The following is a 13,879-nucleotide window of genomic DNA, read 5'->3' as shown; positions in this document are numbered from 1 at the left end:
AGCACCTCCCTCAACAAGCTATCTAGGAAAAATATGGCTGAGGTTGGAACTACCATCTAAGGTAGCAAGATAAATACACAGCTTCACGTGGCTCTATTTTTACCTGCTTTGGAATGCGATCAGTTGGTTTAGTTTCCACAAATATCTTGGTCATTTAAGGTTCGAATGGACAAGGCTATAGTCCTAAATATGTTTATGTTACAACGCATACACCTATTACCAATGAAGTTTGGGCACAGTCCTCAGAAAGTTACTCATTTAACTGAGTGGGATGCATTTTTGAGTAAACATGTGTAAGAACTGTCAGGATTTAAATAAATTGCTTGGGAATGGTAATTAACTCAAACTGGGTTTTAAAATTTGTTGAGGTCTCCTTATACTTTAATAGGTGGAATTGCCCCCAGCATTTCTGCTGTGTTGCAAGAAGATCACATTGCACCTGCAACTAGTTCAAGGTTTTGATATCTCACTGCAAACAAGAGAAGTTATATTACGCTCAGAGGCCTCTTCCTAAACCACCAGTGAACTGACCTTCAGGCACAGCGGCTTCATGAGTCAAAAGGCCACTGGCTCTCAGGGACACAACAGCCACCCTTTCATTAATGACACCGATGCCAGTATGTTTCTCAGCCAGGCTTATATCCAGCACTCAATTCATTCTCCTCCACCTGGGGGGGAACAGCAACACCAGAAATCAATTTACAATAGATCCCCATGTGATTGCTTAGTACAGCCTAAGCAGCAGCACATGTGTGAATGAGCAAAAATCTCTGGTGTTGCAGTTGGCCACCCCTTTCAGCCTGGAGCTTAACCTGCAATGCTGCTATGGAGCCATCTTCCCATCCTGCCATCTGACAGAGCACCCTGTTTGTGCGCAAGGAAAGCATGCTTGTGTTTAGAATTATATACTCCCAAACTAGTTTCTGGAAAGAAACATCCAATCACAAATGAAATGCCAGGAAGACATGGTACCAACTCTCATCTATGATGTGGAATTTAAAAAAAAATTCCCTGCTGTATTTGTCCATGGGAAACTATCCACTTCTTAATTTTCACAAAATGAATCAGTTACATAATGAACAGACACAGTATTAGCCCAAATGGCCAGTTTCAAAGTTGCAATTAGCTTTTTTATGAGACTACCCAAAGGAAGCATATTTATATTTATAAAAATGGGATAGAAATATGTGCACAGCTCCTTTAGAAGAGCAAAAAATAGTATGAACTGTTTCCAGTACCTAAGCTTTTTTTCTTAAAACTTTAAAATAGGTTGGTTTGGGAATCTGCTTCCAGTTTCAAGTCAATCAGAGTTCCATGTTAGATGAGTTTAAAACAAAACTGGTGTTGGGAGGAGGGCTTTTCGATTCGGGACAAGTTAGGTCTGCGCAAAGGGATGGGCTTTACTCAAATCAGGATGGAACCAGGCAGCTGGCACTTTAAAAGATGGGACAGCAGAATTTGATATAATGGGGACCTCTAGTTATTCTAGAACTGGAAGCAGAAGTTTTTGTAACACTAAAAAGGCAACATCAAAACTTACCAATACAACCAAACCATGCTTTCTCAGAATTTTTGTTTGCGTAACTACAGTCATCCACTAGAACAGTGTTTCCCAAACTTGGGTCTCCAGCTACAATTCCCACCATCCCTGACCTCTGGTCTTGCTAGCTAGGGATTATAGGAGTTGTAGCCCAAAAACAGCTGGAGACCCGTTTGGGAAACACTGCACTGCACAGGCTACACAAACTGTGCATCCCCCCACCTTCTCCCTACTGAGAAAGTTTAAGTTTTAGATAAATCTAAACCATTGGATATATCACAGCATGTTTTCGAAAACATCTTTTTGCTTCCCTGCAGACACAAGTGATCCATCCGAGCCTTCCTGGGAGTAACAAGTTCTACACCCTGGAATGCTCTCTGGAAAATAGCAAGCAGGCTGAGAAACGTACTGTCACTCACTGCTCCCATCTTCATCAAGCAAACGGACTGGAAGTCACAATTCAGAGAAGTACAACTTCCACTACAGTTGGGTGGAAAAATATTCTGTAATTAACACCTTCCAAAGCATTCAAAATTAGGCCTGCCACCTTTTTACCAGTACCACTCTTTTGTATTCCAGTCTGTCGTGCAGAAATTAAGCAGGCAAAGTTTTTCCTGGGATACTGAAGCTTTACCAAAGTGATTACTGCATGCCAGGCTGCTGATTTAACACCCAGGAGGAGGGCCAGTAAAAAGATGGCAACCCTGACAATGTTTTGCGTACGCAAAGCAATTATCTCCACTGGAAGCTGGAAGAAAAAAGTAATGTCACAAAGTACACTTAAAGCCAGAAATTAAATCTGATTCTGATTACACAATGGCCCAGTTCAGATGGAACATATTCAGCCCAACCAACTATGGATCACTGGAGCCAGAACGAGAGAGGTCCTTAACCTCCTGGTTCTCCCCTATTGCACTGCCTTTTCTTGCACACCTGGTGGTGTTTTCGAAAGAGACACCAGAAACCCGCAAGTATCGTTGCCGTGAGCACTAGCTATAACTGCAGCATGTGCCCTTTTCCACCCTTGACATAAAAGGAATATTCTCAAAGCAGTTTACACAGCTAAAATTGGACGGCCTTAAAAAAAATAAAAAAATCTTTCACTCTACAGTTTTATCTTCCAATTCCTTCCTTAAAGAGGATACTCCTGGTGTCTCATAGGCTTCACCAAGCAGATGGTATCAGCTGCTCCTGGCTTCTGGAATTTTCAGAGACAGCTGTTGAAGTGATGCAAGAAGTCCTCCCTCCAGATTTCCTGCTGTTGTTTTGCCAGCAAGAAGAGATCACAGGGGAATTGCCTCCTTGCCCTGGAAGTGTGTCACCAGGCCTGTTTCTGTTCTTTAAGGGCAAATATAGGACACTAAAATACACTAAAAGCAGCACTGTAGCCAGAAGACTGGCTGTTATCTGGAAAGCTGAAGTCAAATAATGGTAACAGTTCCTTGAAAGGGAGGAGAGAAATGAAGAGTTTGGATTTGATATCCCGCCTTTCACTCCCTTTAAGGAGTCTCAAAGCGGCTAACATTCTCCTTTCCCTTCCTCCCCCACAACAAACACTCTGTGAGGTGAGTGGGGCTGAGAGACTGTGACTGGCCCAAGGTCACCCAGCAGCTGCATGTGGAGGAGCGGAGACGCGAACCCGGTTACCCAGATTACGTGACTACCGCTCTTAACCACTACACCACACTGGCTCTCCTTGGGGCGGGCAGTTGCCAAAACACAAAACTGTATGTTCTCAGCAGAGGGAATGCAGCTCTATGGAGGCTATGCTCCACTCCTGGCAATGGCTAGATTAGAGAGACTGACAAATAGTTGATTGTACCTTTGTCTACTCAGCGTATCCATTAAGTTAACTAAATTCCCTATTTGAAAGTGCAGAGCAGCCAAGAAGCATTTCGACATTATCAGCAACACAAAGGAGAAAACCTAGCAAACCTGTTGTGATCAGGCCCCACTTGGGTGTATTTATATTCTCCTTGAATCTTCTCTTTTTGGAAAAACTGGTTCAGGCGTGCCTTGGCATTTTCTAAGGTCCAATTCCCATGAAGACTAGCATTTAAGTCTACTTCTTCTGACTCCAAAGTCTGATGGTAAGAAACAAATGTCTTGTAATTAAAGTTTACAAGGGCCACTCTTAACTTTGTTACATGTCAGTATTAGAAGAAACAGGCTTTAAGATTTCTGGATCATCTTGTCTGCAAGCTAAGATAAGCATTTCCACAGTAAATTAAACAACTTTAATACTATGACTAAACCATTAGATCTGTGTATTGGAGACTCCACATGTTCTGATCTGAATCTATTTTGTAATATGCCCAGAATTATTCCACTATCCCCCAAATATAGCCGTAGATTAAAGGAAGCGTAACAGTAACAAAAGTTACTTCACATGCTAACCAAGAAGATAAAAATATCAAATATTTGAGCTTTACCTGCAGAATAATCTCACATAAATTCCACCCCACCAAACAAGCATATGGAAGTATCTTCTATGTATCAGCCGACCTGGAACCATAATGTGTACTGAACTTATCTTAAAGGGGGGGGGGGGGGAGAGAGAGAAACAACCCTTACTGCCTGAGCCTCCTGCTCCTCCTTCCTGGAATAGTAATCCTTCAGATTAGCTCCGCGGTCCCACTGAGCTACCCCATAGCCAGAGCTTCCAACTCCAGAAGAAGGAACACCATCTATCAGGGAAGAGAAAGAAAACGAAGTGTTTCCTAATAGCTGTAAAACACATGCTGTGAGTACATTTTAATAGAATTCCCCAGAGTCTCACCACCTCTGTCTTCCCAACCTCCTGATTTATAAAGCACCAAGAGTGTAACACATATATGTTCAGTACCTTACCTACTTCTGTTTTGAGAGCCAGATGAGGAGGAATCGGCCCTCCCAAAGGTGCAGTAAACCCATCTGCACCTTCTTCTGTTCCAGCCACTTCTCCATCACCAGCGCCCACAGCTCCCGCCTAAGCAAGAACAAGTATTTTGTGAATTACAATGTTGCTTTCCTCAGAGTCCCCAATCCCCAAATGTGACCCAGACTCTGCTAAGTATTTTCCTTTCATAGTCAACTTAAAGAGCTGCAAAACTGGGGTGGGCTTACTTTTAATTTATTTTTTAATCTGCCATCCTTTCCAAAGGAGCCCCAGGCAACAACAAGTGATAAAACAATGGGAAATATTTTAATTTAAAAGGCTTGTACGTTTACATGTCCTCCACACATCGGGCTCTGCATTCCTATGTGCCTCAGCTTTCTTTTCTTTTAAGAACGATTCTAACCCTTAGAAAGTGGGTGGAAAGACAAAACCTCCAATGTTAGTCAGACCCAGAGCAGACTCACTGAAATCAGTTGACATTACTAACTTAGGTTCATTCATTTCAACAGATTTACTCTGAGTAAAACATAGCTGGATACAATCTTCAAATATCATCCACAGTAATAAACTATGCAAGTTGCACAAACATTAGCAACTTCGCACAAGTATTTTGAGAATTCAGTGTATGGCCTTCCTTGCAGCAATTTTTTGGAAAAAAATGCAGCTTACATTTGGTTTCCAGGTAGTCACTCGATCAGACCTAGACACACTTCATATGCTTTCAGACCATATCCTGGTCCTCGACAGTAAACCTAACCTTGATTATAAAATCATGACATACCACATCACATATCCCCCAGAACAGAAACACTTACTCCGAAAGCTGGGATTTCTTCACTTTTGATTTCATTCACTCGAACCAGGTAATTGAGGAAGTCCCTTGCTGCGTTGGTCTGGGCATCTTTCTTGTTGGTGGAATTGCCCATGCCAGTATAGTTGAAGCCTGTCACCCGAACCTGCCATGAGTGGATACACAGGCTCAGGAAGGAAAAACATGGGAAGTCTCAACACCACACCAGCTCATCGCAAATACCATTTCCAAGTGACTTCAAGTTGGAAAACGACTGGGCATACTGCTTTTGAGACTTCTTCAAGTGAGAGGACTGAATGGCAAAACATACAGCAACTTACGTTTACAATGACAACTCCCATTACCTGTTTGCCATAAAAAGTACAATCTAAATGAGGGTGTGGATGTCCAGCTGCAGTTGGCAAGTGGCAATGGGGATGGAGGACAGTTTCGGTGGACGACGCAGGGTGTGGGCTTGGGCTGCTTAATGCAGTCTCTGGAGAGCACCCAAAAGCGCCTGGTGCTAGACAAGAGATGTCACTGGCCCATGCAACATGTTGCCCATCCCAGCTTTAGGAAATATTCTTTTCCAAGCACCCTTGCATGAGCACATGAAGACAAAGCAAAGCTGCTCTGAGCTCCTCAGACACAGGCTCTCACCTCACACATGAACTTCTGTCGGTTTTTGTTGCCCACAGCACGGATTTCGTAAGCTGGGGTGATCTTCCGCTTGCCGCACCAAGCATACAGGAAATTCTTCACGTCCCCCATGGCAAAACTGGGTGGAGTAGTGTAGCCCCTACTGCGGGAGGTTGAAAAACATACTTAAAGCACTAGGACATAGACTAACTTTCTTTCTCCAGAGTAGCCTTCTCCAACTGGCCCTCCAGTATTCTTGAACTATAGCTCCCAGGAGCCCCAGGCAGCACAAGGCGGCAAGACTAGAGGCTAGATGTCCCCCATTAGCTATAATGGCATTTTCCTTTTGTTAAGGTAAAGGTACCCCTGCCCGTACAGGCCAGTCGTGTCCGACTCTAGGGTTGTGCGCCCATCTCACTCAAGAGGCTGGGGGCCAGCACTGTCCGGAGACACTTCCGGGTCACGTGGCCAGCGTGACAAGCTGCATCTGGCGAGCCAGAGCCGCACACGGAAATGCTGTTTACCTTCCCGCTAGTAAGCGGTCCCTATTTATCTACTTGCACCCGGGGGTGCTTTCGAACTGCTAGGTTGGCAGGCGCTGGGACCGAACAACGGGAGCGCACCCCGCCGCGGGGATTCGAACCGCCGACCTTTTGATCGGCAAGCCCTAGGCGCTGAGGCTTTTACCCACAGCGCCACCCGTGTCCCTTTTCCTTTTGTTAGGAGGACACAAATAGAAGCCACTGACACAAAACAAGAGGGAACTCAGGACTCTGAAAGCACTGGCCACACTGAGATATAATGCTCCAATAAAAGAGCTGGAAGGGACCAAGAGGGTCATCTAGTCCAACCCGCTGCAATGCAGAATATTTTTGCTCAATGTGGGACCCATGGCCCTGAGGTTAAGAGTCTCATGCTCTACTGACAGAGCTATCTCACATTTAGCACAGCCTCCCCCAATGTGGTACCCTCCAGATATTTTGGGCTGTGGCTTCTTTATCAGCCCCAGTCAGCACAGTCCACACTATTTCAAGCTCAGCTACACGAGAGAAAAGACAACTTATTTCCATAGCTGTTATCCCACTCTAAATTCTATGTTTCTATCCTTACGTTGCTGACGGCATTAGTTAGGTATTTACTATTTTTTTTTTAATTTTTTATTTGTAATCCGGCTATGTCCCTGACAGGGAGTCAAGGCGGCTTACAGATGAAACAGGAACACCTGAGGCTGCAACACAGGCCGCTCTAGCTTTATTAAAATATAAAGGTGGTACAGAAATGTAATGAATACATAAACAAAATAAAAATAAATTGCCGCCGTCCCGCTTCCAACTCTACAATTCTATGAATCGAGCCCAAGCACTGGCTCGGACGTGGAGGCGATCGCCGCTGCATTCCTGGAGCGCTTGCGTGGTGTCCCCCCCCAACAGCCCCAACTAAACCCGGAAATCAGGGGTGGTTTCACGACTCTGTCCTTCTCGACTCTATGCATGAAACCGGACGCCAACCTAGCAGGGAGCCCAAATGCGCACGCGCGCCCGGCTCCCGCCCACCAACCCAAGCAGCTCTACTGCGCCTGCGGCTTCCCGCTCCATTTCCCCCGCCGCCTCGTCGCGCCTGCGCACTCCCCTCCCTCCCCCGCCCGTTTTTCCCTCCGCGGCGCCCCCGCCCTCAGACCCGCACGGGCCAATTATTATTTTAAATAATGAAATCCTGCTCAATGTAACCTTGTCCTGCGCCGGGTACCTCTGCCTCAGCCCCCGGCCAGCATAGGAGCTTCCTCTGCCCGTCCAGCGGCTCCCGCTTCACCCGCTCCTCCGCCGCTCGCCACAAAGAGGCCAAGATGGCGGCGCCTCTGCGCCTGCGCACTTCGGGGAGGTGACTTCGGGGAGCAGCCGAGCCAGGGAGAGAGCGCCCCAGGCGGAGGGAAGCGGTACGTCAGCCTAGAGCAAAAGCCAAAGCGCGGAGCCGCTGGGAGACGGGGGGGGCGCGCAAGCCTGTTTTTATTTCATTTGCATTTTCATTTCACTTCATTTGCATGTGCATCCTTTGTTTGTTCGAGGACTAACCGAGGGCAGAGTTCTGCGAAACTCTAGAGAAAGCCAATTCGCTTTGCTGCGTTTTCACTTTTAGTTGGCACTAAGGAAGGTGGTCACAGTGTTTATGTTTCAAGCACTCACTCAGGGTTTGTTTCCTTTTGGAAATGGGGCACAGTGGAGACTGTGGTGTTTTTATGATATATGGTTTATTTATTTACATACATGCAACTTGAGCCTGCAGTGGAGGGGTTCACAGCATCAACACCCCCAGTGGCAAAGCTTCATGTTCCGGCACGGGGGGGGGGGGGCGGAGAGCAGGCGAGGGCAGGGCTGGCGCACATCCTGGGGGCATGGCCTGTAGGGGCGTGGCACCCCGCGCGGGTGGCAGCTGCGAAGGCACTCCACCGGGAAAGCGCTGCCAGGGGTGGTGCGCTCCCCCCCCCCCACACCCCTCTTCCTCCGCCAGTGAACACCCCAAGAGGGTCTTGTTTCAACTGTTAACGGAGAAATCCAAGGGCTCCCTTGGACAAGAAAACAAGACCACCAGCCAGGAATACCAGAGCAAAACAGCAGCCAGTAGGCTTGGTCTTGATTGAAGACTGTCGCGACAGGACTCCCACCCCCCTCCAGGTGAAACAAGATGGAAGCCCAGAACAAAAGAAGACCCCAACTTTTATTAGTTACTAATCCCCCAAACTACACCCCTAGAACTGTATCATGACTACATCATTGACACATCACAAAAAGGAGGGGTTGAGGGAGGAGTTGTGGAGGTAACCTGAGTATCTTGTCACCTGGCTGGTTCCTCCTTTCCCCCTCCCCATGAGTCATTTCCAGGGGACAAAGGGGAGCTGGCAGTTTCCTGCCCCCAGAGGGAAGATCTGATCATTGTCCTTTGTTCCAGTCCATGTTGAATCCACTCCCATATGCAAGTCCTTTGTGACCTTGATGGTCTTCTGTCTGGGACCATCAAGGTTGTCATGCCAACTGGGTAGGGCTCCTGTGTAGGTGCTGGTACAGTTAAGGGATTATAGCCGTCCTGTATCAAACCACCCCCCTTTGATAGTCCTTCCTTCATGGAGTAAAATAAAAGTAAATCTGATGTATGGTTGATTTACTATGAATTTTTAACAGAAACGTAGTGTATGTTGTGTGTGTGTGTGTGTGTGTGTCGTGTTTGTACTAACTGAATGATTGCGGGGGGAGGAGGGTTCCTGCAACAGTCCCATCGCCATAGCCTTGGATTTATACAACCACTGTCCAGCTCGCTGCCTTTACCAGCCTGCAACCTTTCCCTCCTCCAGGTCACATAAAAGCCAACTCTAAAACACTAACAATGGGTTTTGTTCAGAGCTGGAGGAGGAGACCCACGCATTGGGAATCTGGCATTTTTCGCTTTCTTAACAGCCCATCACCTTTCCCTTTGTTCTCTCCCAGGCAATTACCTCATGAGTATAGGGAGTGGTGGAAGCTTCAGCTCCCTCAATATTTTGGAGCAAGGGGCTCAGCACCCCCTTTACTGAGGGGGCTGCCCCCTGCCACCACAAGGCCCCATCCCACCACCCTGCCGCCAGGTGAGTGCTAGGCAACCAGGCGGGACACTCAAGGGTCAACATCACACTCTGTGTGCTCAGTCCCTTGTGTGCCACATTCCCTCTCCGCCCTTTGAGTCAGGCTTGACTTGGGGATGAAACTGCCGCAGCCGGGAGCCTCTCTGCTGCGGTGGAGCGGCACGCAGTGCAGCCCAGTTGAGGAGAGGGGTGGCGGCTCTCTGCCACCGATTCTCCACTCCGAGGAAGCTGCCTCGGCTGGAGCCAGGTTCCGATGGGAACCGGAAGTGGGGTGCCCCCACTGGATGGCAAGTTGGGTGGGTCTGGTGGGGTTGGGGGGGGGCGTCATGTGTGTAATGTCATGCACATGTGACACACCCCACCCCAATGTTGGGTGCAACTCAGGACACCTGCTCATGAGGCAGCTAGTCTGGCTTATATTTAACCCGTTACTGGATCCAGGGGTTTGGGAGGGCTTGATTAAATTCTAACACTTACCGAGTTCAGGAATTTAGGGGAGTCTGGCACTCCTGAGCTCTTAACAAAATGCTTGCATGGCAAAATCAGTCAGGGTAAGCTGTGTCAACCTGCTGAAGTAAAAACAAGACACAAATCCATTTTTTAAAAAAGTCTGCATTTTTCAGGAGGGGAAGAGGCTCAAACAATGGTTTCCCTAACACCCTTCTCTCAACCAGTGTCCCAAATTGTGGTACAGTATTGTCTATTTTAGGCTTAACAAGGAATATGAAAGCCTAGCATCACCTGTGCATCCAGTCAAGTGCCATGATAATTTTGCCAGCTCTTAAGGTGCCGCAGGACTTGGAAGATATTTCTTGCTCCACATTTGTCGCAACTTGTTGGACAGAAACACACAGCTGAAGGGTTTTCTTAACCTAATGAAGGGCAGGTGGCCAGGGGGAGGCAGACAAGATTGAGAAGGCCAGACTTGCTATCTGGGAATAATTTATTGCAAGACAGGCTCAGAAGAGAGGCTGACAGGGCAGTGCCACCTTCACCTTCACCACCAATGAACTCTAGCAGGTTCTGGACAATCATAATTTACTTTCATGGTCCTGTCCTTACTTACAAGTGGCCTAAAACAGCTGCTCATCACCAACAGGCCACACAAATTTATTGTGGCACTTTACTTTCTGTTACAATTTGTGTTGAGCAGCAGTTTCAGAACTATAATTAATGGAGACCAACTAGAATCATAGAATCATAGAGTTGGAAGAGACCACAAGGGCCATCGAGTCCAACCCCCTGCCAAGCAGGAAACACCATCAGAGCACTCCTGACATATGGTTGTCAAGCCTCTGCTTAAAGACCTCCAAAGAAGGAGACTCCACCACACTCCTTGGCAGCAAATTCCACTGTCGAACAGCTCTTACTGTCAGGAAGTTCTTCCTAATGTTTAGGTGGAATCTTCTTTCTTGTAGTTTGGATCCATTGCTCCGTGTCCGCTTCTCTGGAGCAGCAGAAAACAACCTTTCTCCCTCCTCTATGTGACATCCTTTTATATATTTGAACATGGCTATCATATCACCCCTTAACCTCCTCTTCTCCAGGCTAAACATGCCCAGCTCCCTTAGCCGATCCTCATAAGGCATTGTTTCCAGGCCTTTGACCATTTTGGTTGCCCTCCTCTGTACACGTTCTAGTTTGTCAGTGTCCTTCTTGAACTGTGGTGCCCAGAACTGGACACAGTACTCCAGGTGAGGTCTGACCAGAGCAGAATACAGTGGCACTATAACTTCCCTTGATCTAGATGCTATACTCCTATTGATGCAGCCCAGAATTGCATTGGCTTTTTTAGCTGCCGCGTCACACTGTTGGCTCATGTTAAGTTTGTGGTCAACCAAGACTCCTAGATCCTTTTCACATGTACTGCTCTCAAGCCAGGTGTCACCCATCTTGTATTTGTGCCTCTCATTTTTTTTGCCCAAGTGCAATACTTTACATTTCTCCCTGTTAAAATTCATCTTGTTTGTTTTGGCCCAGTTCTCTAATCTGTCAAGGTCGTTTTGAAGTGTGATCCTGTCTTCTGGGGTGTTAGCCACCCCTCCCAGTTTGGTGTCATCTGCAAATTTGATCAGGATGCCCTTGAGTCCATCATCCAAGTCGTTGATAAAGATGTTGAATAAGACCGGGCCCAAGACAGAACCCTGTGGCACCCCACTAGTCACTCTTCTCCAGGATGAAGAGGAACCATTGATGAGCACCCTTTGGGTCCGGTCAGTCAGCCAGTTACAAATCCACTGAGTGGTAGCATAGTCAAGACCGCATTTTACCAGCTTCTTTACAAGAATATCATGGGGCACCTTGTCAAATGCCTTGCTGAAATCAAGGTAGACTACATCCACTGCGTTCCCTTCATCTACCAGGCTTGTAATTCTGTCAAAAAATGAGATCAGGTTAGTCTGACATGACTTATTTTTCAGAAATCCATGCTGACTATTGGTGATCACAGCATTCCTTTCTAGGTGCTCACAGATTGTTTGCTTAATGATCTGCTCCAGAATCTTCCCTGGTATTGATGTTAGACTGACTGGGCGGTAATTATTTGGGTCCTCTCTTTTCCCCTTTTTGAAAATAGGGACAACATTTGCCCTCCTCCAGTCTGCCGGGACTTCGCCTGTTCTCCAGGAATTCTCAAAGATGACTGCCAGTGGTTCTGAGATCACATCTGCCAGTTCTTTTAATACTCTTGGATGCAGTTCATCTGGCCCTGGAGACTTGAATACATCTAAACTAGCCAAGTATTCTTGTACTATCTCCTTAGTTATTCTGGGCTGTGTTTCCTCTGCTGAATCATTTCCTCCAAATTCTTCAGGTCGGGCATTGTTTTCTTTATCGGAGAAGACTGAGGCAAAGAAGGCATTGAGGAGTTCAGCCCTTTCTGTGTCCCCTGTTTGCATTTCACCATCTTCTCCTCTGAGTGACCCCACTGTTTCTTTGTTCTTCCTTTTGCTACGAACATACCCATAGAAGCCTTTTTTGTTGCTTTTAACCTCTCTAGCAAGCCTGAGTTCATTCTGTGCTTTAGCTTTTCTGACTTTGTGTCTACACGTGCTGGCTATTTGTTTGAATTCCTCTTTAGTGGTTTCCCCCCTTTTCCATTTTTTGTACACATCCTTTTTTAATCTTAACTCAGTTAAAAGTTCTTTAGATAGCCACCCTGGCTTCTTTAGGCACCTTCCATGTTTCCGTCTCATTGGTATTGCCTGAAGTTGTGCTTTTACTATCTCCCTCTTAACAAACTCCCAGCCATCATGAACTCCCTTTCCTTTTAGTATTACTGTCCATGGGATCTCACCCAGCACTTCCCTAAGTTTTATGAAGTCGGCTTTCTTAAAGTCAAGAAATTGAGTCCTAGTATGCTTGGCTGCTCCTTTCCGTTGTATAGTAAACTTCAGAAGAGCATGATCACTTGCGCCTAATGATCCTTCCACTTCTACCCCATTAACCAGGTCATCGACATTGGTTAGGACCAGATCTAAAATGGCTGTTCCTCTTGTTGCTTCTCCCACTTTCTGGACAATGAAGTTGTCTGCAAGGCCAGTGAGGAATCTGTTTGACCTTATGCTCTTGGCTGAGTTTGACATCCAACAAATATCTGGGTAATTGAAGTCCCCCATTACTACTATCTCCCTTCCTTTTGCATGCTTGGCCATCTGTTCCAGGAAGGCATCATCTATGTCCTCCGTTTGGCTTGGGGATCTATAGTAAACTCCCACAATGAGGTCACTATTATTCTTCTCTCCCTTAATTTTGACCCAAATGCTCTCACTTTGGCTTTGAGGTTCTAAATCTTGGATCTCTTCACAGGTATACACATCCCTGACATATAACGCCACTCCTCCTCCTTTCTTGTCTGGTCTGTTTCTCTGAAATAGATTGTATCCCTCCATTTTTACATTCCAATCGTGGGACTTATCCCACCAGGTTTCAGTGATGCCTATTATGTCATATTTAGTTTGCTGTACCAAGAGCTCAAGCTCATCTTGTTTATTTCCCATGCTTTGTGCATTAGTGTACAGACATTGAAGTCCATTAGTCATTCCCCCGTGTCTCTTATTTAAGGATTTTTTCCTCCCACCACTAGGTCTGCTTGCTGTTTGCTCCATTTGGTCTATGACATTTGGATGATCATCTTCATCAATTAATAGACTCCTACCTTCAGGAGCACTGTCTCCCTCCCCCGCATTAGTCAGTTTAAAGCCCTCCTGATGAGGTTTCTTAGTTTTTTGGCAAAAACATTCCTCCCAACCGTTGTGAGGTGCAGCCCATCGCTTGCCAGAAGTCCATCCTCAAGAAACTGCAGTCCGTGATCTAAGAATCCAAACCGTTCCTGTTTACACCATTTGCGAAGCCAGCTGTTTACTTCCACTATTTTCCTCTCTCTCCCTGGGCCCCGTCGTTCAACTGGGAGGACAGATGAGA

At 46.5% G+C, this 13,879-nt stretch overlaps 1 protein-coding gene across 3 annotated transcripts in view; it reads right to left on the bottom strand.

Moving 5' to 3' along the window:
* Positions 1-7,717, bottom strand: part of DHX9 (DExH-box helicase 9) — a 29,570-nt gene extending 21,853 nt beyond the window's left edge. The window contains exons 1-6 of one of the 3 annotated variants that reach the window (XM_083446471.1): positions 7,594-7,717; positions 5,869-6,010; positions 5,234-5,374; positions 4,391-4,508; positions 4,115-4,227; positions 3,476-3,624 (exon numbers count right to left, since the gene is read on the bottom strand). In XM_083446471.1, coding sequence (XP_083302597.1) covers positions 3,476-3,624; positions 4,115-4,227; positions 4,391-4,508; positions 5,234-5,374; positions 5,869-5,979 — 632 coding nt within the window. In that variant the 5' untranslated portion in view covers positions 5,980-6,010; positions 7,594-7,717. Of the gene's footprint in view, positions 1-531; positions 669-3,475; positions 3,625-4,114; positions 4,228-4,390; positions 4,509-5,233; positions 5,375-5,868; positions 6,011-7,593 lie in introns of those variants that run through there. The other 2 variants (XM_083446472.1, XM_083446473.1) reach the window with 2 other exon arrangements.
* Positions 7,718-13,879: the final 6,162 nt, after the last annotated feature.

The sequence above is a fragment of the Podarcis tiliguerta genome (genome assembly GCF_965153285.1).
Source record: "Podarcis tiliguerta genome assembly, chromosome: 6".
Lineage (NCBI taxonomy): Eukaryota > Metazoa > Chordata > Lepidosauria > Squamata > Lacertidae > Podarcis > Podarcis tiliguerta.
This window is presented reverse-complemented; position numbering and strand designations above follow the sequence as displayed.